General features: G+C 54.4%; 1 protein-coding gene across 3 annotated transcripts in view; it reads right to left on the reverse strand.

Annotated features, from left to right (window-relative positions):
- Positions 1-22,507, reverse strand: part of CHD6 (chromodomain helicase DNA binding protein 6) — a 69,505-nt gene that overhangs the window by 36,829 nt on the left and 10,169 nt on the right. For all 3 annotated transcript variants that reach the window (XM_017746961.1, XM_017746962.1, XM_017746963.1), the window contains exons 2-5: positions 18,467-18,524; positions 6,551-7,044; positions 2,905-3,043; positions 2,221-2,370 (exon numbers count right to left, since the gene is read on the reverse strand). In XM_017746961.1, coding sequence (XP_017602450.1) covers positions 2,221-2,370; positions 2,905-3,043; positions 6,551-7,044; positions 18,467-18,499 — 816 coding nt within the window. In that variant the 5' untranslated portion in view covers positions 18,500-18,524. The remainder of the gene's footprint in view (positions 1-2,220; positions 2,371-2,904; positions 3,044-6,550; positions 7,045-18,466; positions 18,525-22,507) is intronic.

Below are 22,507 nucleotides of genomic sequence, written 5' to 3' on the forward strand. Positions count from 1 at the left end.
AGGCACTCTCCATGCCACATCCTGGTCATGCCTTGGCATTTATACAGCCCCATAGTGCTGTATGGCCCCAAGGGCCTCAGGAGAGCAGGCAGGATGCCACCCCCACACTGTCATCTGCCCATGGCCACAGGCAACAGCACCTCACCCCACCATTCTCCATGCAGCTCTTCCTGGCAGGCTCGAAGTGCTGCCTCCTTCCCTCTGCAGGCTTCCACTCGGTCCCCAGAGAATCACCCATAGATACCCTCTGCTGGCACCCAGGGGCTCCCAGCACAGCCCCTCCTGCTGAGCACAGGCTTTGCTGGAGGTGGCCCTAACGCTGCCCTGCTGCCAGCTCAGGGAAGGTGAAGGATCTCCTGGCTGCAGCTGTGCCAGGACCAGCCCCACCAAATGCCAAGGGACAAGAGAGACAGGCTTGTGCCTGTCTGTGCTACAGAGGAGACACACACACGAAGATTCAGGGGAGATGATGGACACCGAAAATGTGGAGCCTGCTTGAGCTGGGAGATAGTACAGCAGAAGGAGGAGCAAAGTGCAGAGCAGAAAGGAGAAGGACTGTTCATTCCCTTGAGATGGAGGCAGAGTCTGGACCAAGGCAAAGCAGCCCTGAGGAGTTGCTTTGCAGACTAGAAAGTCTCTCAGAGAAAGGCATGGAGCAGGCGGGGGAAGGACAGACAGACAGGGCATCCCACACCACTCTTCTGAAAGTGTCTGGGAAAGCCAAGGATTCCTGCCCTATTTGGGGAACTCTGCCCAACACCAGGTTAAGACAGCTGAAGGGAGCATGCAGAAGTGCTCCTGCCACAGCCACTGTACAGCACCTGCTCCCCCATGCCCAGGCATCCACCCTGGCACTGCTGGGCTCTGCCTGACCCTCCCACAGAGGGTTTGTGTGAACATGGCCATTGCGACAGTCCAGTGCCCTGGCGCTGGGAGCTCCCACGCTGATCCACAGCCCTTACACAGGCTTCCACTGACCTGGGGCTCATTGCTGGCTGCCTGAAGGTTGCTGGAGGAGCCCTGCACTGCCCCAAAGAGCTGTTTAGAACCGTGGCCAGGAGGCAGGGGGAAAGCGGCAAGTCCAGGTCGTAGGGAGAGCATCCCTGAGGTCGCAGCACTCACATCCTGCCCTGCCTATCAGTTCTGGTCCTGGAAGCAGCCACGGGCAGGCCCAGCTGGGCAGGCTGGCCAGGCCTCAGAGCAGCCACCCAGCCTGGCTGCTGTTGGACATCACACTTAATGACCCATCTGGAGCAGGACAAACTGAGATGGAAGTTTAGGACTGAGAGGAGAACAGGCTGGCAGCATGGACACACGCCAATGGCAGCTCATACCTGCTGCTTTGAAAATCTCACTTGGAGAGATGACTGCCAGGAGCCCAGCTGGGACACGGCCTCAGGCAGAGCTGAAGCAGCACTAGCAGCATGTCCTGAGGGTGTGTGGCAGCCCCAGGCCAGGCATGGATCATCAGGTCAGGACTTATCAACAGAGCTGACTAATACCCACCAAAGCCTTGGGAAGAGGGGACTAGAGGGTTACAGAAACACCATGAAAACAACTAGTGACCATTATTAATATGTGGCAGCTTTGTCAGTGACCAGAGAGATGGAATGAGTTGCAGGATCCAACACACAGTCATAGGCAGGCAGGAAGGAGCAGCCAGCACCCACCAGGAGCCAGCACTGAACCAGTGGGCAGAGGCAGCAGGACAGCAAGGCCCAAACCACAGTGGCATCGGCTGGTCCTTGCCATGCTGCCCAGATCCCTGCCATGCTGCCCAGCAGACCAACTCAGCTGGCAAGGGTCAGGCTGGCATCGCTACGCTCTGAGGCATTGACAGAGAGCAGCAATGTGGGCAGAAAATGATGACCTGGCACCTACAAAGCCCTCAGCTGGCAGGGACAAAATGATAGCGTAATCATGAACAGGAGATACAGAGACCAAAGCCAAAGGTGGGCATGGCAGTGGTTAAGACACGTCCAGCTGCGTGACACATTCCAAAGGCCTTAGTCTCCAAGCAGGAGGGGGACAGTTGGACCAGCACACCTCTTGTCCATCTCACAGTTCCTGAAAATCCAGCCTGAACCCTCCCAGACAGGCACTCTCTCACCCCATCCTTGAGCTGGGTGCCACCACTTCCTCAAGCCTCAGCACTGACATTTTGGGACACCCTGCAAGAGGCAGATCCCCCGCACCCCCCACCCCCACACCCAGCACTACCTCTGCCTGCCACGCCAGAGTAGAGGCGGAGAGCGCGGAGGTTCGCCCAGCTCCCAGCACGGCAATTGTCTCGCCGTCATCATCCACAACCTTGAAATCCAAGTCCTCGTTGTACTTCCTCCTCTTCACCTGCCATCCAGACCGTCGTTTCTGTATACAGGATGAGAAAAGGCAGCGCCGGGAGGCACGGGCAGACCAACTACCTCATCCTTGCTTGAGTGGCAGAGAGAAAGCCCCAGAGCTGCCAGGATTCCTTCCAGGCCACACCCTGCCCCAGCAGGTTGGGAGTGGTGGGAAGACCAAGCACTCCTTGAGGTGCTGAGGTCTCCATCCTGACCCACAGAGACCTGTCAGTCCCCAAAATGTGAGGCAGAGGAGCCCTGTAGAGATGCAGGGAATGAAGCCCCCCAGGCTGTGGGGCCAACGTGCCCCCCTGCGCTGTGCCAGGAAAAGGAGCTGCCCAAAGCTGTGGTGGAGAGGGAGACTCAAGGCTGTGAGATACGCAGGGCCCAGGGCAGCAGTGTGCACCCAACCCTGGGCCAACAGCTGACTTCAGGCTGATAGAAGCTGGCCATACTGCTGAACATGCTCTCTGATTCCTGTGCCCAGGGGCCCTGTTGTGGTCCCACTGAGAAGCAGCCAGGATTTCACCCACCGGCAGGCAGCTGAGGGCTTTGGACATACCTGGCTGTCAGCTGACTCTGCAGACTCCTCTGGGCTCTGTACAGATGGGCTCAGGAGATCCTGATCCAAATCCAAACTGTTCACTGGTATCTCATTTTTCCTCTTCCCTTTCTTCTTCTTCTCCACGGGGGTGTCTTTGCTGCCAAGGCAGACTGACAGTTAGATCATGTCCTGTCAGGGGAGAGGCAGCAGGCACCCACACAGAGCACTGCTCCCACTAGATCACCCAGAGGCAGCTCAAGGCTCCTGGGACCTCCCCCAGCACTGGGGATCCCCAGTCAGTGACGCTCATTAAGCACACCAAGTGTTTCTCCATCCAGTTCCAGAACACTGGGATGAAAGGATCCACCTGCCCTGCCTGGTGTGGAGGCTGGGGGCTATCACCAGCCAGGGGAACAGCCCCACAGGGGCATTAGGAGCTGGGGTTCAGCTCACGGGGTCTAGTACAGGCACAAAGAGGATCTCCCCACCGCCAAACCCAGTAGGCCAGGGCAGCAAGGTGCCTGCTCTGATCACAGCACTCCCAAATGCATCCTGTGCTGATCAAAGTCAGAAATAAAGTTCAGCAGCTCCAGAGGCAACCCGTGTCCTGGCACCCTGGAAACAAACCTTCTAGCCCAGTCTGAGGAGCACTGGCCACACATGCTGGCCACCTCCTGCATGTGCCACAGAGCCCTGCCAGTAAACCTTTACACCAAGCACAAGCTGCTCCAGCTCATGATTCATGGTTCCTGAGCCACAGCAGTGAGCCCCCTCCCAAGGCAGCTGAGCAGACTGGAGCGAGCCTCCAGCTGGAGGGAGTTAAGCCCTGTGATTGCCATGGACACAGGAGGATAGAGATCCAACTCTCCAGGCCCATCACAGCAGCCACTGCCAGTTCCAAGGGCCCACTGGGAAGCTCTGTCCCACCGGGAAACCGTCCTCCATGCTCAGGTCACGGAGGGGACTTGGGCTCTACTCCCTTGAATCCCACCACCTTCCTGAAAAACATGGAAAGACAAGCCCAGTCCCACGGCATATTCTCAGGGTAAGGGCTACCTGCACCCCTGTGGCACCACCACAACCTGCCTGCACAAGGAAACGGGACCAGGAAGCACCACGGTAAAAAAACAACTGCTCCCAGCATGCCAGTCCATCCTTATCCTCTGCAAAGAACACTGTTAAGGGAATGGCTCCAAAGAGCTGGTGCTTGTCCCAGCGCTGAGCAATGCCGCCTTCCTCACTTCCAGCCCCACCATCCATCCCCTCCACATCCCAGATCTGTACAGTGGCAGAGGAACCAATAGTTTCAAAGCCACGTCAAGGTTTTAGCTCCATTTATTGAGAAAAATCTCTGCTTGCCTGTGACTAGCAAAAAATAAAGGTAAAAATCTGTTGTTCAGGTCAGAAATGCCCTGGCCATGCATATATGCCTCAATTAAGAGGCCCTGAAAATGCTCTGCAAGCAGTGCTTCCACCGAGCAGTAACTCCCAAGACATTGATTGGTAAGTCACAATTAACTGCTTCATTCATGAGTCAGTCGTTGACTATGATTAGAAATAATTTAGAAGAAATTATGCCACCATTATCTGCCACTTAGAGGACTCCCAGCAATCATTCCATCCACACAGAGTATAAACTAACTAAAGCCTGCTGCTTGCCTCTCCCCTCCCTGTGCTGCCAGGGGCCCCCAGGCACCTCCCCAGCTCCACGTGGCCAGAGGGCACAGGGGGACACACAGCCCTGCTCCCTGCAGAGCTTCCACCCTGACACCCATGGCTGTCCCTCACACAGCAGGGTTTGCTGGTGGCTGACCCAGAGCCCAAATCAAGTCTAAGAAAAGGCTCAAAGAGGGGCTGCAGAGGCAGGGAAATTGTAAGGAGGACTCATGGGCTGGACTTTCCAAGCAGTGGAACTGGAACTAGGTCCTCCTGGAAGGTGCAGATGAATGGGAGGAAGCACCACAGGCTCAGGCTATACTGGGACAGAGCATCAGGAGTGCACAGAGCTTTGTGGAACTCCCGGACTCCCACACACAGTTTCTTCTGGTTGCATGATGTGTTACAGAGTTATATTACATTGTTTGGTTTGCATGAAGTGGCCTCCTCACCAGGGCTCTGGTGGCACCCAGCACAGCAAGCTGGTTGCCCTTCAGCCCCGCCGGTATGCCCAGATCCTGCTGTGCCCAAGTAGGAGAGCCAGTGTTTCCAGATCTGCAGCTGGGGTCACCCTGCCACAAGCCCCATCTCTGGCAGGGTGACCTGCCCACCAGCTACTCACAACCGGTTGCACAGTCATGGGCTGCCCTGTATGGAATAGACAGCATCCTGTGAAGGCACTGCTGGCAGCCAAAGGACCTACAAGAGCCATGAATGGCTCCAGGAGCACAAGCCTCCACGGCCTGCCCTTCCCCTGGGTTCCCCTGCAGGGGCAGATCTGTGAACTGCCTGTATGGCAGGTCCTTACTGGTGGAGAAGTGTCATTAGGAAAATCTGAGAGCTGCATCCCTCATCCCAGGGCCCTCCTGGGGGCCCAATGCTGCATTCACATGGGCTTCATCCTTCCCTTCCTTGCCTGCAGCCCCTCTCCTTCCCTCTCCACCTCCATCCCTCTGCAGCCCTCCTTGGGGCCTGGAGGAGCCCTTCCCTCACCCTCCCAGCACTGTCCGCTTGATCCACCCATGCCCATCTCTCTGGCTCACCAGCCCATGACAGACATCTGCAGAGCCCCAGGCTCAAGGAAGAGCACAAGTGACAGCACTGCATGGCTCAGGGATCTGCTGGGGACACGGCTCCTGCTGAGCAACCCACACCTCCTCTTGTCCACAACCAGCCCACACCAATGGCACTAAAGGCCACCCCAGTAGCGGCTCCACAGCCGTGGCCTCTCCAGGATCCAGCTGGCAGCGAGCTCTGAAGGAGTCGGGCTGTGGAAGACCAAATGGCATTGGTGCTCTTGAGACCTGCTCTGCTCTCTGGACACATTCTCCATTAAAAGGAAATCAGAGCTTCTGGCCAAACAGCCTGTTAATTAAAAGGCTCAGGAATTACCAGAGGTGGCGGCACTGGCCTGTGCAGTGCAAGGGAGTCCTCAGGCCTCCCCCCACTGCTGGCCTTGACTGCCAGCACAGCTCACAGCTGCCAGGAGGGACAAGTCTCCCTGGAGAGGGAGAGGGGATGGGATGCGCTTCGCCATGCTCCCAAACCCGAGCCAAGGGGAGGCAGGCTGCTGGCCCCTGGGTGTGCACAGCCCCTCATGTCCACACAGTCCAGGGCAGGTTCTTCTCACTCACGTACCCTCTGCCTGGGCCCCAAATCAGATATGACAGAGCACCTCTGCCACAGAGCACCTCACTGTCCTGGTGGGACACCCCCCTAAAGTCCCTTTTGCCCCAGGACACTTGGCACAAAGGCCAGACCAAGAAGAGGCCAAGACTCTCCAGTCCTCTTATGGATCTGGAGTCTTGCAGAGCCTCATACCCAAAAGGGCACCCACCTGTCCCGTCTCTGCATGGCCAGAGAGCTCATCCTGGCATCCCAAGCAGCACATCCAGCCTTCAGACCAAGTGTCCTGCACACCCAGTGCTGCTCTCTTCCAGCTGCAGCTCCTGCAAGCCCACAGCCCTGTCCACAGCAAGCACAGAGACAGGGCCACACCACCACCCACCTGCTCTTCTTGGGTCTTGATCTGGGGGCTGGCTCAGAGCCACTCTTCTTGTCTTTAGGCTCCTTCGGGGCTTTGGGTTCCCGAGGTTTCCGGGGCTTCTTAGCCACCTCCCTCTGCTTGGGCTCCTTCGGCTTCTTGGACTCCTTCACCTTTTTAGGCTCTTTTGGTTCTTTAGGCTCTCTCCTCCTCTTTGGTTTCACCTCCACAGCTGCTTTATCTCCCTCTTCCTGCTCTGCCAGATCCTTTTTCTTCCGTTTCTTCTTCACCCCCGTGCCCCCACTGTCCTGCATCCCGTTCTGGGTGCTTGTCCGCTTCTGGGGAGCCCCGTTGGGCTCTTCCTTTGGGCACTGGCACTGGCCACCTGTGTTTGTGGCTGTCACTGTCACCTGGTGGGGCACCTTGTCCTGCTCTTCACTGCTGGCAAAGGTGTCCTGTGTCTTGCACTCCCAGGCAGACGACATTGAGGAGAGGCTCAGTGCTTTTAAGCTTGGCAGCTGTGGAGAGAATGCAAGGTGACAGGTGAAGCAAATGCCACAGGTGTAAACAGCAGGTGCCCCGGGGGAACCACAGCCCCACGAGGCTCCAATCACCCAGTGCAGCATGGCAGCATCCCTCAGCATTCAGGGGCTATGGCTAATGGCCACCACAAGCAGATGCAGCTCAACAGGGAGGACCCCCCCTTCTTCTGCCCAACAGAGGCTGACTGACAGAGGCCTTTCAGCTCCCCCCTAGCCCATGCAGGTCCCAAGCAGGGGTGGCTGGCCCCAGTGTGCCCCAAACACTGTTCTGCCTTTGATCCAACACTCCAGACTCCACTTGGCTAAGACAAAAGCAACCTGTGCATCCAGACCCTTCTTGCCAGTTGTCCAGAGCCAGCGATTGTCCCAGTAGGGTAAGGAGAGGGAATTAGAGATGCCTTGCAGCCTACAGAAACAAAAAGTGCGCTCCCAGGTCCATCTGGGGCAGAGCTCGAGGCAGAAGAAAAGGGTTAGACCAGCACTGCCCACAGGAACTGCTGGGTGCAAGGGCTCCCTCCAGGCCAGGAGAGAAGAGCTCAGTACTTCCTTTGTTTCCTGTGAACTTTCCAGCACTGAACATTGAAAGGAATTGAGCTGCCTCCTGAGCATGCTTGGCTGCAGCAGGCATGACCAGACAGCAGCACTCAAGGGCCCAGCTCTCCTCAAGCAGCAGCCAGAGTGCATGTGGTGAGGGCCCAGGCTCAATGTGCAGCAACCTTGGCTCTGGAAGAGCAGCCCAGGCTGACAGGGCTGGCAGGGGACAGCCCAAGGAAGGGAGCTGTGGGTGACAACTCTCAATGGGAACCAGAAACATCCCTTGAAACAGCTGCCAGAGCGAGAGAGAGCAAGGGATGCACAAAGGAGCAGGCAGAAGCACAGTTGTGTGCAGCAAGGATGGGGAAAGGAACATGTCGGGTTCCATTTCAGCTCTCTACCAGTCAGTGCCCATCCCCAGCACCCCAGCTCCTCCTCACGCATGGCTCAGCCATGACCAGAGGGAAGCAGTGGCCATCGCTGGCCTCGCTCATCACTGTGGGGCTGGTAGGGCAGCACCAGACCAAGCCCAGCAGCATGACTGGGGCTGGAAACTGGGCACTGGTGGCTATGCCATGAAACAAGATATGGGCCCATCCCACCAGCCTGGAGGTGTCACCTTCTCGTAGGGAATCTGTGGGGCAGCTGGTGAGTGGCCCAGAAGTGCTGGGCAGCACCTCCTGTGCCTGTGGGGACAGGGGCAGTGTTTGCCTCGCCACCCCACACCCACAGTTGCCCCAGGCCAGAGGCTTACAAAAGCCCCTTCCCTGGTACTGAGGCGGAGGTGCCAGTGCCTCTGGCAGCAACACCCTGGCCCTGCAGAGCCTCGGCACCATCCACTTCCTCAAGACACCTCAGAGCTGTGGGAGCGAATGCAAATCTTTGCATCTTACAGGCTGAGGGCTGGAGCCCATCCAGGGTTGTCTAGGCACAGGGTGCTCCATAACACTCGGACTTCTGATTTGGATTATATGGAAGCATTAAATGAAACGGACTGCAAGGGGAAAGGCCCCTGATGACCCTGCAGCCACCCATGAGTGGGGCTGCAGGCTTGGCTGGCATCGGTCAAGCAGGCTGCACCAGCACCCCTGCCCACCAGCGGCCGCTTCCAGCCCTGGCCCCTGCTGCCATCTGCACCAGCAGCCTGGGATGGGGGAGCAGCCATCCTGCCACATGGACCAGCCATCACAAGGCACCTAAGGAATTAAAGGGAACCTATTCAGGACAAGGAGAAAATCCGCACTGTTGATGCTGCTTCTGAGACCACTGGCTGTGCAACAGCATCAGTCCCAGCCTTTGCATTCCTCAGCTGTCACAAGATGGGGATCAGCTGTAACAATTTAGGATTATAGAATGGCCTGGGTTGGAAGGGACCTTACAGATTATCTACTTCCAACCCCCTACCGTGTACAGGGACAACTTTCACTAGACCAGGTTGCTCAGAGCCCTGTCCAACCTTGACTTGAACATCCCCAGGGATGGGGTAGTCACAGTTTCTCTGGAAAACCCCTTCCAGTGCCTCACCACCCTCACAGCAAAGAATTTCCTCTTAATATCTAATCTTATATATATGTATATATATCTGTATTTGCTCCTAATACCTAATCTAAACCTACTCTCTTTCAGTTTGAATCAATTCCTCCTTGTCCTGTCACCATACGCTCTTGTAAAAAGTCCCTCTCCATCTTTCTTGTAAGTCCCCTTTAGATAGTACCCCTGATAAGGACAGTAGAACAGAACAGCATTTTACTCACTTGATAAGGATAGTAGAACAGAAAAACATTTACTCTTATCAAGGACAGTAGAACACAACAGCACAGCCTTGCAGAAATAGATAAAGGATGTAACTTAGGCAAACAGAAGTCAAGCAAAACACAAGCAGGATGCCAGCTCAGTTCTGCAAGGGTGACAAAGCAGAAGTTATGCAAAACAACGATATTGCGCTTACTCAAAAGTGGGGCTCAAGGAACAGCCACCTAAAAAGGACACGGGACATTGAAGACTACTGAAGAAACATATAAGGACTTCTGATAAGGGGTGCAACTATGTAAAATAAAGTCAAGGAAGTGGGGATAGCTAATGAATATGTAATCAGTGTGTATGATAAAAACTCTGTTTACCCAATGCTCAGCACGCTTGATTAGAGGAACGATCCTCCACGTCATGAGCATGCTGCAATAAAGAATGCCTGCTTTCTAAAACTCAAAACTGTGTTAGAAAGTTTCTATCGGGCTCATTTTGGTATCATTTTTTGGCAACTCCAGATGGGACACTCTGCCTGATCTCCCATGGATCTGAGGGGTCTTTGGATCTTCATGCTGGAAGAGGACTTTCCTGGAGAAGACCACAGACACTTCAACCAGTCTGGGACACAAGTAAGATCCCATTCAATAATAAGGCATTCTTTTGGGAATCCTGCCCATACAAGATGTGTGGATCTTCCAGCACAGTGGGTAAGTTATTTGGTATTCCAGAATTTGGTATTTGACTTTGTTTTATCGATTGAGGGTGTGTGCAGCCTCTCATCCACCAGCACCCCCAAAATCCTTCTCAGCAGGGCTGCTCTCGATCTGTTCCTGCCCCAGTGGGGATCGATACAAGGATTGATAACCTGATCCACACTTCCTTAAAGATCAGCTCTGTTCCACTCCCTTGTCCCAGAGGGCAGTCTCCCAAGGAATCCCACTATCTCCCTGAAAGGCTGGAAGTCTGCTTTCCGAACACTCAGTGTCAGCACCGCGGCCTGCGATCCCTGGGAGCATCAGGTGTCACAGCCTGGCATGTCCCAGGAGCAGTGCTGGTCCCAGTCAGCAGCGATTGCCTCCAACTGGAGCAACCAGAAGCCTCTGGTGCAGGCCCTGCCATGAAAGGGCCAACAAATGCCGGCCTGTGGGACCGAGGCACACAGCCAGGGCTCGCACAGGCAGCACAGGGACAGAGAGGCAAGGAGACCAGGCTGCTTCCCACCAAATGCTGCCAGCCCAGAAACTATACTCCCAAAGCTGCTTGGTTTGTCTTGAGGGGAAAATGTTTCATGTTATGCTCCTGAAGCCCACAGCAAGCTCTGACCATGCATGTAGGACTGTGCTGCCAAGTACAGTCTGCAGTGAGAGCCTGGCGCACTGCCATGAGCCAGGGAATGGGTTTTTTCTACTACCCCTTGATGAGGTTCAGTTTATCCTGGCTTCTTATCAACAGGAAAAGCCTAAGAAAGCAGTGCCAGCTTGTGCTCCTGCATGGCTCCAGAGCACCCTCGCTGCCTTGCCTGCAGCAGCCCGGCTGGTTCCTCGTGGCAGGCAGGAGCTCGCTGTCCCCGTGCAGCTGCTGCCGGAACATCGGCCGCTGCCCCTGCGCACAACAGAAATCGCCTCTGCTTCCAAAGGGTGAGAGGCTGAAGGGCCGGTCTCACACTGCTGGGGACACAGCACTCACTGCAGGGAGCTCTGCTGCAGCAGCAACCTCGGCCTGAGTGGCCTGAGACACAGGTATCCATGAGCCAACAGGCTGCCCACAGCTGTGACTGGGCTACTGGCCACTGTGCAGCAATGGCCAGCACTGACATACCACCACACTCAGACCCCCTTCCCAGGGGAGGAACATGCGTAGCTGCAGGAGCCTAAAGCTGGAAAATTGTAGCCCTGGGACATGCTGCAGCTGGGCAAGGCAGGCTGCTCTGGGCTGGTCCGGACCAGCCGGGGGCTGCTCTAAGCAATGCTCTGACCCTGAGGGGGCAGAAGTGGGGCAGGGCAGGCAGCATCTCTGTACCCCGTCTGCCCAGGCTGGGCCAGAGACAGGCTGCACCCACACCACGATGAACCCACCTGTCACCCTGGGTGCCAAAGCACCTGGGGACATTCAGTGCTACAAACTCATAAGGTGTTGGGGAAAACCACGAATTTTGGTTAAATCCTGCTGCCCTCCTAAGCGGCTTCTACTTCTCAAGGTGTGAGGGGGGTGTCCTTGTCACATGCTCTGTACAATTCAGTTTTGCCATCCTCCCCCTGCAGAGCTCTCTTGGCCCAGCTACAGTCACCCTCTTCTCACAGGTGGGCTAGGCCAGCTCTCAGGCCACCTGCCTTATCCTGTTCAGCCTTCAGTTCATTCTTCCAACCTCACTGGCTATGGCAGTAGGCAGCACGTAGCATCAGAGGTACCACAGGGTAGTAGGAGGGTTTCTGCTCTGTTCCTTTTCCCTTTACAAACCACTGAATGCACCCTGGGACAACCTGTAGGCAGACACCAAACTCTGCCAGTGCTTTACAGTCTCCTCCAGGAGCAGGGACAGCCCCCAGTGACAACATGCACGTGGCTGGTTCTCCCATGCTTTACTGGGTACATCTTGAGACTTTCCTCAACTTTTCTGCCTCCATTTCCACTTCAGCATCTCAGATGACTGCAGGAATCAGCCAGCAGCTTTCTTTCCCGACCCATGCTGTGAAAGCAGCAATATCTTCCCTGTATTTGGCTTCCTTGCCTTTAACCAGTCACTAATTTACAGAAAGGCCTTTTATCAGGACAATGCTTCACGTGTTTACAAGCATTCAGTGAGAAACTTCCTCAGCTGCTGGTTGGGAGCCCATAAGCCTTGCACCACCCCAGCCCAACTTCAGCCCTGTGACCCAGTTATCTTTAAAATCCCCAAGAGATTGTAAGGACTAACTCTGCTTTGAAAAAGTCATGCTGACTATTCACCAGCATAGTATTTTCAGAAACAAAGTGTTTATTACTACTATTACTCAATACCTAAATGAACTTACTGGCCTTTAGTTTCACATTTACTCCCCTCTCCCCTTCCATGGCCCTAATGGGTGATGGCCCCAATACTATTTTTTTTTTTAATTTATTTTTTTAAATTTTATTTTCCCAAATCTCATTGTGTTCCTTTACAATTCCCGAGTAACAGGGAAAAACAGGCGGCTTATGTTACTTTGCTCAGAAATGTCTTTACCACTCCCTTTAAGGGCAACCCTCTAACCCTCAGAGATGACTCTGGGTAGGGAGCCTGTTTGATTGAGCTGTTCCGCCAATGCTCAGTTTCCACAAGCCCTCACTTGGCACCATATTTACCCCGTGACTCCTCTTAAAGGCTTTTTAATCCTGAGAGAGTTGGAAAAAGATTTTTTATTAGACTCCATGTCTTTAGTGGTTCCTAAAAATCTGTGATGCCCTGCCTTGCTACAGGGTTACTTTGAAATTCAGAGTACATGTCCTTTTTCTTACTATCGCTTTTTAAAACTAAATAGAAACATAATTTTCCATTCAACTGCCCATTCTACACGTCTTTTTACATGTCCACCTAAGCAAGCTTGTTGCTTCTGGGTATTTTGGAGTGGGGAAGAAGTAAAGATGATGACTTCCAGGTTTTCGTAGATGATGCCCATCTCTGAACCTCTGGTAACCCAATCCAAGCAGCCTCTGCTTCCCCAGAGCACTTTTTATCCCTAGAACCATGCCTTTGCACTGTCTCTGAACTGGCATTTTTTTTGGTGATGATTGTAATGATTTCACACTTCCAGAATACACTTTTATGTAATGGTTTTTTTATTCACAGAGTAATCTTCTATAAATTACATTTCATAGAGTCCCTCAGCATCCCTGGAGCACGAAGTCTTGTTCCATGTGTCTAACTACTGTCAAATAGAAGGTCAGGAGAAAAAAATGTTTAAAACCTCCCCAGAGAGCTGTGGAGGCTAACAGAGCACACTTACAATTGCATGACCCCATTCTACGGCAAAGCCAAGGTCAGGGTGGGCCTTAATGGTGTGGTGTGTTTCCTTAATTTAAAATTGCTTTGTTTCACTTATAGTCTCAATTTGAATCCTGAATTTTTATTCAGGATTTGGGGGAAAACACCACCAGGAGGTGGGAGGCAAAGCGGCTCCTGCCCCTGTTCCTCTAAGGGGTCCCTCCCTCTCTCAAAATGCTGAGCCTGTGGGATACACTGGCTGCTCCGACCCACGAGGCTCACACAGCACCCCCGACCCTCTGCGAGCCCTCCAGCAAAGCTGGGTTCACAGGGATGTGAAGGGACAGTTTACAAACTCCCCTTGGTACCTGCACGGGAGCTCAGGAGCAGTAAAATTCAGCAGTGTTTTCCCCACACCTGCTCAGGGCAAGGACGAGCTCAGGCCAGTGGGTGAGCCAGGCCTGTGGTGAGCAGGGACAAAACCCTCAGCCTCACCTGCCTGCGCCAGGTACCTGCAAAGGGAACAACAGTGAAGAAGAGGAAACTGCAAAGAGAAGTGGGGAGGGGAAGAAGCAACATCTGCTGCCCCATAAAGGTAGCACGGATTTACACAGCTTATGCACTTGCAGCAGCAGCAGTAGTAATAATAATAATAATAATAATAGTAATAATAATAGTAATAATAATATCTGTGAGAGGCAGGAGCAGAGAAGCTCCCCTGGACCCACATGGCAAAAGTCCCATGCCAGCACTGCCAGGAGATGTGATGGGGATCAAGGAGATGCTGCATCTGCACTGCTGGGTGTTGGAGCCTGATCCATATCCAAACCCTGCACTGACCCACAAGTTTGGGTGTGGGAAGGAGAAAAGACCAAAAGCTTCATGCCCACCCCATAATCCATCCTGCAGGCTTTTTTCTCCAAAAGCACAGTGTTCCCAGCAGGACAAAGCTCTGCCATGCCTCAGGATCTGAATGGCAGCTCTGTCCAGCAAGGAGGCAACAGATGAGCCCTTCTAATGGTCACACCACCAAGAGCAGATCCACCTCCCCTGGCAACCAGGCTCAGACGACATCCACACAACACAGTCTTGCCAGGCAGTGTGACCACAGCCAGCAGCAGTGGCCGTGCCACATGCCACCTTGCACCCAATTGCAAGGACAATTCAAGCCCTGTTTGCTGCAGGCTTGGCCAAGCTTTCCTGCAGCCTGCCAGAAGAGTTCTGCAGAAGCCCGCATGTGGGTCTAGGGCATGCATCAAACCCCCCAGAGATCTGTTCTGTATGTGGAGTGTCCACAGGGACCCTGACTGCAGGGGCCATCTCCATGCTCTTTAGGCACAGACTGATGCCTGGGGGCTGCCCAGCACCCTCACTACCCATCTCCCCCCACCAAAGTCACCAGCCAACCTGCTGCTCCACCAGCAGGGCATCATGACACAGCTCTGCCTCCCTGAGAGGCTCAGGCTGGCTGTCACCAGCCCAGTCTATCCACACAGCTGGCCACAGAGCCCAACAGGAGCAGAACAGGCAGCTTCTTTCACACAGAGGGTTTTGGCAGGCTGGTGAGCCAAACCAGCCCCATTCCCACCAGCAGCGTGCACAGCATGGGCTGTTGGGTTCTGTTTGCCCGGTGTCCGCACCCCTTGTTTCCAGCTCTTAATCCAATGCAGCAAGAAGCTAAAAATATACAAGTGCCACCTTCCATCATGTCTCCGAGCAGGCTCTGCAGTCACCATGGGATGTGCATGATGGAGGTGGGGCCTGGCTCTGTTCCCAAGATGCTCCACCACAATGCAGCCCTCAACAACTACAGCTAGGAAGCTCCATCGGGTGACTGGGCCAGCCCGGTCCCAGCGCCCTGGCACAGGGAATGGGTGGGGCAGAGAGCAATGCTGCTGCCCTGTGCTGTCCAGGCTGTCCTCCCCACTCAGTTCTCTCTGGCAGGGAGGAAAGCCTGTGCAGCCCTTGGACGCTGGGGGAGACCCAGCACTCCTGGCTGTGTGTGCAGGAGAAGGGCACCCTGGCAGCTCACTGCTCTCCCCACCCTTCACCCTGACAGAGTGAGTGCCCAAAACTCCTCCACGCACCCAGCGCCCAGGGTCATCACACCTGACAGTCTCATCATGACAAAAAAAAGCCCACAGACACAGCCTGGGACAGAAACACAAGTGCCCCCCGGCTTGGACAGCCCTGCCCCCTGTGCCGGCTCCCACTGCTCTGGATCCCACTCCAGCCACGGGGAACTCTGGTAAAAACCCCCAACAGCATTTCCAGTACGTGAGACAGCAAAGCTCACTTTCACATAAACAGACCCATAAAACTCAGGAAAATCCTTCATTTAATCAGTGAGTGCTTGAAGCAAAAACAAGCAGAGCTCCCACCAGATGCTCCCAGGGGCCTCCCTCTTGCAAGGGCTGCCCAGCAGCCACATGGTGCCTGCAGCCCTGGGCTGCCTCCCACTGCTGTCCGCACACTGCAGGGGATACAGCCATTCCCACCACTTCCAAGCCAAGGCTGGAAAGTCTGAAGAGCCCTCCAGAAGAAGGCTAAGGGATCACAAGGCTTTCCATCTCTCTGTCTCCAACATAATTCTGCTCTGCTACCACAGTCCACGCAGGATGGGAGCATTTCCATGGCTCTAGAATAAGGAGATTTACAGGCACTGTGGGATAACTGCATTTATTTTAGTTCATTATTTCTCTGGTTATTTAACAATTCAGAGTTTGGCAGAAATAAGGAGTAGAAGACCCTTCGGTGCCGAGGGACAAGCAGGACACAGACAGGACAGGCAGTCCAGGGAATGATGGTGCTGAGCCCTCAAAGGAAATCCATCACTTGTCATTGCTCTCGGGGGTAACCAGGCACTCCTGTCCCACCTCCACCAGCAGACAAGGCACCCTGGCATGAAAACTTGTAAGTCATGAGACAAGTGACAGGTTTCACGAGTTAGTCACAGCTTGGTGACAAATGTACCAGATTTTTGTGCATTACTAAGGAAGAAGAGTTGTGGAAACACAGCCCCTGCCTTTGCTAACTACAGCCCCTCAGACAGCGCACCAGTTGGCATTGCCATCATAATTTGCACAGGAAGAGAGGTACTGCTGTGGGGGGCACCAAGGGGGCACAGAGAGGAGCTCCTCCCCAGACAGCCCACTTCGAGACCCCATCTCTCCAGCCCAGGTTTCCTAATCCACTGGCAGTGGATATAGGCAGGACAAAGCACTGACCTAGGACAGCCAAGGGCTTGGGAACGGAGGGAGCACATCCAATACTTTTTCCCAAAGGCAGTTGACAGCTCTCCTGCCATCCCTCACCAATATGAAGGGTACCAGCATTTTGCCAGCCTTTTCACGCTTGGGCCTGAACCTACAGCTACATGATGCCCAACAGGGAGTTTCTGCAGGTGAGAGGCTGGCAGGGAAACACAAGACTTTTGAAAGCCTTGGAACCACATAAGCATCTCATCTTCTCCAGAGAGACTTTCCAATGGAAGGCAACAGCCCCCCTTGGTGCCATGAGAAGTCTGTTTACAAGGTGTGGGCACTCCTGGGCTCAGGTGTCCAGAGCAATGTTGACCCCTTGTGAGTTTTGCCCCCAATGCTGCTCATCTGAGCATTACAGGGAGCCACCCACCCCTTCAACCAGGCACCCAGAATGCCCGCAGGAGCCCTGCTTGGCCAGGCTTTCTTCCAAACACTGAATTTGGGAATGCTGCACTCTACCCCATGACATGCTGCAAGCATTGTTGTGTACTGCTGCTGGCTTAGAGAGCTCAGGAGATGAGCAGCTGGAACACTACCCCTCCTTGCTCACACCACATGCCTTTATCTTCCTCCCAGATTTTATCTGCAGCAGCAGCACAGAAAACGATTTGTCAGTTGAGCCCTCTAAAATTTCCAGTTGGTGGGGGAGGATGGTTCTGCTGTGCTTAAACCCCATGTCATTTCAGTCATCCCATCTCAAGAGCACCCAAACCTGCTATATTAGCCCAATGAGTAGCATGAATTTCTTACCTGGGCTTTGCTATCAGAGGAGGGTGATCACAGACCCACACCCCAAAGCACCCTGCTCTCCTCCAGGCCTTTGCACTGCCCCATCAGGAGCAATCCAGCCATGCTGGTACACAAGACCTTCCATGCTTCCTTCCTCCTCCTCACCTTGAGGCTGGCTCTGCTTCTTCACAGCATCTTTAGAACACAGTTCTAAACTCACTACTTCCTACAGTACTGGTGCTCTGAACACACACCTAATATCTGCAGCATCTGCCTTGCTGCAAGCCCAGAACAGCACACTGACCTCTTCAAAACACTTCCCTCCCTTCCTCCTCCCATCAACCTGCCATGGCAGTGTGATCTGGGGTACCCTGAGCAGCACGTGCTGCTTCAGAGCTGGTTAGAAATGGCACTGGCTTGTGCTCTCAAACAGATTTATCCCTTAGCTCAGTGCTCACTTTAATGGTTTTCCATTAAAAGCAGCAGGGACACAAATTAGCTCCAGGCAGACCAGTTTGTTCTATACCTCCAGCCATATTTCAGCCCCACAGGCAGAGTAAGACTCCATGCATGTAACAGGTCCTTTCCCCTCAGCAGAGTGCCAGCGGTCAGGCCCTTCCCCTGCACACAGTTAATATGGAGACCACTGGCTCATAAATCTCTGGCAGCAGCAGGTTGTTATTATCCAATGCAGCAATGCAGAAATGGCAGCTTTGTGAGATGGGATTTTTTCTGAGTAAGGGAAGAAAATTCCCTGTCCAAGCTCTCACAGCTCCCAGACATGATCTTCCCAAACCTCCCAGCTGGCATTAGTCCTGGTGTATCATGTCAGTAACAGTAATCACAGTAAACATGTGGTTTTGTAATGAGATTACAGCAAGAACCAGTACTATGGACTTCAAGACAAAAAGAAGGGCTGTTCCTCCACTGGGGACAGCACCAAGTCAAGAGCATTTCCACTACTGAAGATAAACTCCACCTTGTTCAATGGCCCCATCAGGCTCGCCCACTCTGGGGTGCAGCTCAGGTCAAACTTCAAGGAGCTGAGCTGCACCCCTGTCTGGCAATTCAAGACAACACTCCCCCAGCCTCCTTCCCACCATACATCAATTGAAACCATTTCCACATGGGACATGGTGTTCAGGCCTTGACAGCTGAATTGGGAGAAGGAGAGAGGGTCACAAACCTGCTTTTCTTTTTTCTGTATTTTCATTATCATCAAATCTGGGATGAATGTTATTTCTGCAAGACACAACACAAAAAAAAATTCACAATGATGAGACTGCTGACCCTGAGGCACTTCATCCTTCCAACTCACCCCTCCCGGCGGCCAAGCCAACCCCGGGGCTGCTGAGAGCAATAAAACTGCTGGAATGAAACTCTCAGGGACAAGCTTGGGGACATCTGCTCTGCTGAGCCATGGAAAGAGCCCAACCACAGATATCCCCCACAGCTCAGTGCTGCCTGAAACCCACTGGCCAAGACTAACATGGCAGCCGCAGTCTCAGCAAGAAGCAGCACTCCTGGGGCAAGCACAGAACACACTCCAACTCCTCAGAGCCTCGGGTATAGCCCAGGCCCTGCTGAGAGACGTGTCGGACACTGCCAGCCCTGCAGCAGCAGAGGGAAGTAAACAAACCAGCCTCTGCCAAGCAGCAATGACAGCAGAAAGAGACTGGAGAGGATGCAGGAACTTGAGGCAGGCTGCAAGCCCCATGACTGTGACCACAGAAGAGCTGCTATGGGGACGAAGATGGGGCAAGCAAGGAGGAGAAGAGCCATGTCTTCCCAGAAGCAGCCCGAGATGCAGTGCTGGGGCCAGGCTGGCTGTGTCCCCAGGCCTGTGCCCCCATGGCGGGGAGGATGCTGCATGAGTAGCACCCACCTTGCAGCCCACAGGGCAGGATGGGCTGAGGGAGGGATGATTTCCAAGCAACTCCCCTACACCAGGCCTGATCAGAGGGGCTGCAGTTGCAAGTCCAGCTCTTAGCAGCACCTTAGTGCCAGAGGCAATGAGGTCCCCACACTGTACCCCTCCGGCGGACCAATGAGGGGTCTGTGGCAATGCAGCACCATGAGAGCTCTCTGGGGCAAACAGAGTGTTCCCCCAGGATCCCTGCAACAGTGGCTGTGGCCCAGCTCGGCCAGCAGCACTTTTTAGCTGGTCTCTGCAATGGCCACAGCTCCCAGGCACTGCCAGAGCAGCTACACCCAAACACAGAGGAACCCAGAACCCCCTCCTGGGCTTCACACACCCTCAGGACCAGGCCAACCTGCCTAGGCCTGATTTCTCTGGGGACTGGGCATAGGTTGGACACTGCCAGATGCAGGAGAAAGCTGGCCTCAACGCCTCCTTCCCACCAGTGCTGTGGTGGCAGGAAGGCCAGGAGCAGCCCTGCCACATGCAGCGCCGGTCCTGGGTGGATGGGGCGCTGCTGCAGCTCCCCAGGATAAACACGCTGTGACAGTCAAGCAGACAGCGTGAGGTCACAGTCCACGCCCTCCCCACAGCAGCTCCAGCCACGGCACACTCAACACAGCCATCGGCAGTAGATGCTTTTTGGGCAGCCAACCCTCAGCAGTTGTCTGCTGCACAGTGCCAGCAACAGGTGCCAAAGAGCGCAGAAGTATTTGACAAGTGTTTTAAGACAGAAGTCCCACAAACACCTGCCTCTCCTTTCCCTCCAGTACCATGCAAACCCCACTCCATGAGCCATGAGCCATCAGACTTGCTGGCACAAGGGAGCAGCTTGCACTGCTGCCAGCCCACAGGCCAGCCCCAGTGACACCCCGTACCCCCATCGTGTCTCCCTCCTTGGCAGGAACACCAAAAGCCAACAGGTCCTACAGGTGGGCACTTCTCAGGCCAGCATGAGGTGACCAATTCTGCATGCTGATGCTGGTCCATGGCTCATGCCATCATACTGAAGAGGCGAAGGCTTCTAACTCTGATCCTGGCTACATGACACAGGCCAGCATGGCCCACATCTAAGTCAAGCTAGGTGAGAGCAAGGAAAGGCACCCAGTGCCACGACCTGAGCAGGGAGGAGTTTCACGGCATCTGTGGACAAGATGACACAGGACTCTTTCTCATGACTAAGCCTGTCCCATACAGACCCTCCTGTACTGCTGCAAATGTGTCCCAGGAGGGCCCAGAGAACACAGGGCTAAGTCAAGCTAGAAGACACATGCAGCTGCAGGAGAGGTGCTCTCCAGGAAGGACCATGCAGAGATTTCAGACCAAGTGGGAGCAGCAGCTCAGAACAACCCTGCTGGGCTCCAACAGAGAGCAGTCCCATCCCAAAGGTGTGCTTGGAGCCAGATGTGTAGGAGACCTGGGTTTAGTTCATCTTTCACAGTGGTCTCTGTGCTGCAGGAGGCTCCAAGGTGCTCAGCTTAGCCCTCCTTGCCAGCAGCACGAGTGCACTGCTCTTGCCCCACCTGCCTCAGCTTGGCCCCCAGCAGGGCCAGCCAGCATCCACCCGGCCGAGCTGCTCCTACCCTGGCTCTACTTCCCAGTCCTGCCCTCACAGATTTTAGAAACACCACATCATAGAATATGCTGAGTTGGATCGGACCCATCAGGATCATCAAGTCCAACTCCTGGCCCTGCACAGAATGCCCCAAGAATCCCATCATGTGCCTGAAAGCATTGTTCAAACACTTCTTGAAATTGGACAGGCTTCGTGCTGTGACTTCCCTGGGGAGCCTGTTCCAGTGCTCAATCAATTTTCTGCTGGAGTAACCCAGAAGATGGATCTGGGGCACTCCAGCTCTTGAGGGAACTAGCACTCTCTTCCTGCTGTCTTCTTTCCATCATCAAAAGGCTGTGAAGTCCCTCAGAACCCTGGCAAGGCATGGGATCCCTTCTGTTCTCAAGGAGCTCTTCCCACTACTGCCTTGCCACAAAGAATCACTTGACACTTAACTAAGTACCTGGCACACACCAAGGGATTTTGCAGGCCAGCCAGCTTGCTGCTCCCAGAGCCAGAGCAGAACCTACACCACCCAAACAACCTTCAGGCTGTAGGCTGAGCCCTGGCACCTGACATTACAACTCTAAGGTGCCTGTGCATGTCTCCAGCTGATATAGCTGTGGGGACAGCACCAGGACAGAATCCAGCAGCACAGGACTCTCCCACAGCAGGAAAGCAGGACACTGGTAGCATCCATCTGCACCCCTCTGGGAACCACTGCATCTCACCAGTGCAGCTTGGTCCACCTCCAAAGCCTGGGGAAAGGCCACTGCCAGCCCAGTGAGACTGGGGGCATCTGTAGCTCTCTGCTCCTATCCAGCAGAGCTAGGGTCCCACATGGAGCACACAGGAGGTTTCACTGAGACCCAAGTGATGCCAGGGAAGGAGAAAGGATCAGACATTGTCTGCACAGCAGCAAAACTTCTGGCAAGCTAAAGTCAAGATAAATACCTTGCTACAAGTTCCTTGTCATGGGGCTAGTCCAGGCTGGACCCCTCTCATTGTGTGGCCCACAAGAGGCCTATCACTCAACTCTAGGTTTTCAGGGTGCTTGGTTTTTTTTTAAACAAAAAGTCAAATAAAAAAATCATATACTGTGCATCATACACATCGAGTGGCCTAAGCCCCAGCTCACTGCCTTTTGTACAGTGTTAGCTCAGGCAGCTGCAGCAGCTGAATGAGGGTGGAGGATGCCTGGACACTTGATGCTGCAGTGAGCAGCCCAGCTCTGCTGCCTCCAGAGCCCAGCAAAGGGCTGCAGGGCCCTGCTGCCCTCAGCCCTGGTGCTGTCCCACACCCCTGGCCCCTGCCCCCATGGGCTGCTGCTCCAGCACCACCCTGCCTGTTCCTCCCCAGGCACCAGCATTCAGGCAGGGCAGGATCCCAAGCAGGCAGCACTGGGCTGGGAGGGCAAAGGCTGCGGACAGGGGAGGGCAGCCAGCGCCGGGAGACAGCCGCTCAGAGGAACGAGCTTTAGCTTTGCATCATGAGCCTCATCACCAGCAGCAGGAGGCCAAGCACAGCTTCTTCACCAGGATAGGGAGCAGGCAGCTGGACTCTGCCACATGTCTAGTGGTCCCAAGAGTGGATGTGAAGGGCAGGAATGTTCCTGAGCTCTCCAGCAGAAAGGAGAGCTGGACCCTCACTGCCAAAGCCTGTAGCCTGTCATTCTTCTTCCCACAGCACCTTTGGACGAGGTTGTGGGGCAAGGTAATCTGCCCATTCCTAATATCTGTTTTCTTCAGGATGAG

This window comes from Corvus brachyrhynchos, unplaced genomic scaffold (genome assembly GCF_000691975.1).
Source record: "Corvus brachyrhynchos isolate BGI_N302 unplaced genomic scaffold, ASM69197v1 scaffold661, whole genome shotgun sequence".
NCBI classification, from domain to species: domain Eukaryota; kingdom Metazoa; phylum Chordata; class Aves; order Passeriformes; family Corvidae; genus Corvus; species Corvus brachyrhynchos.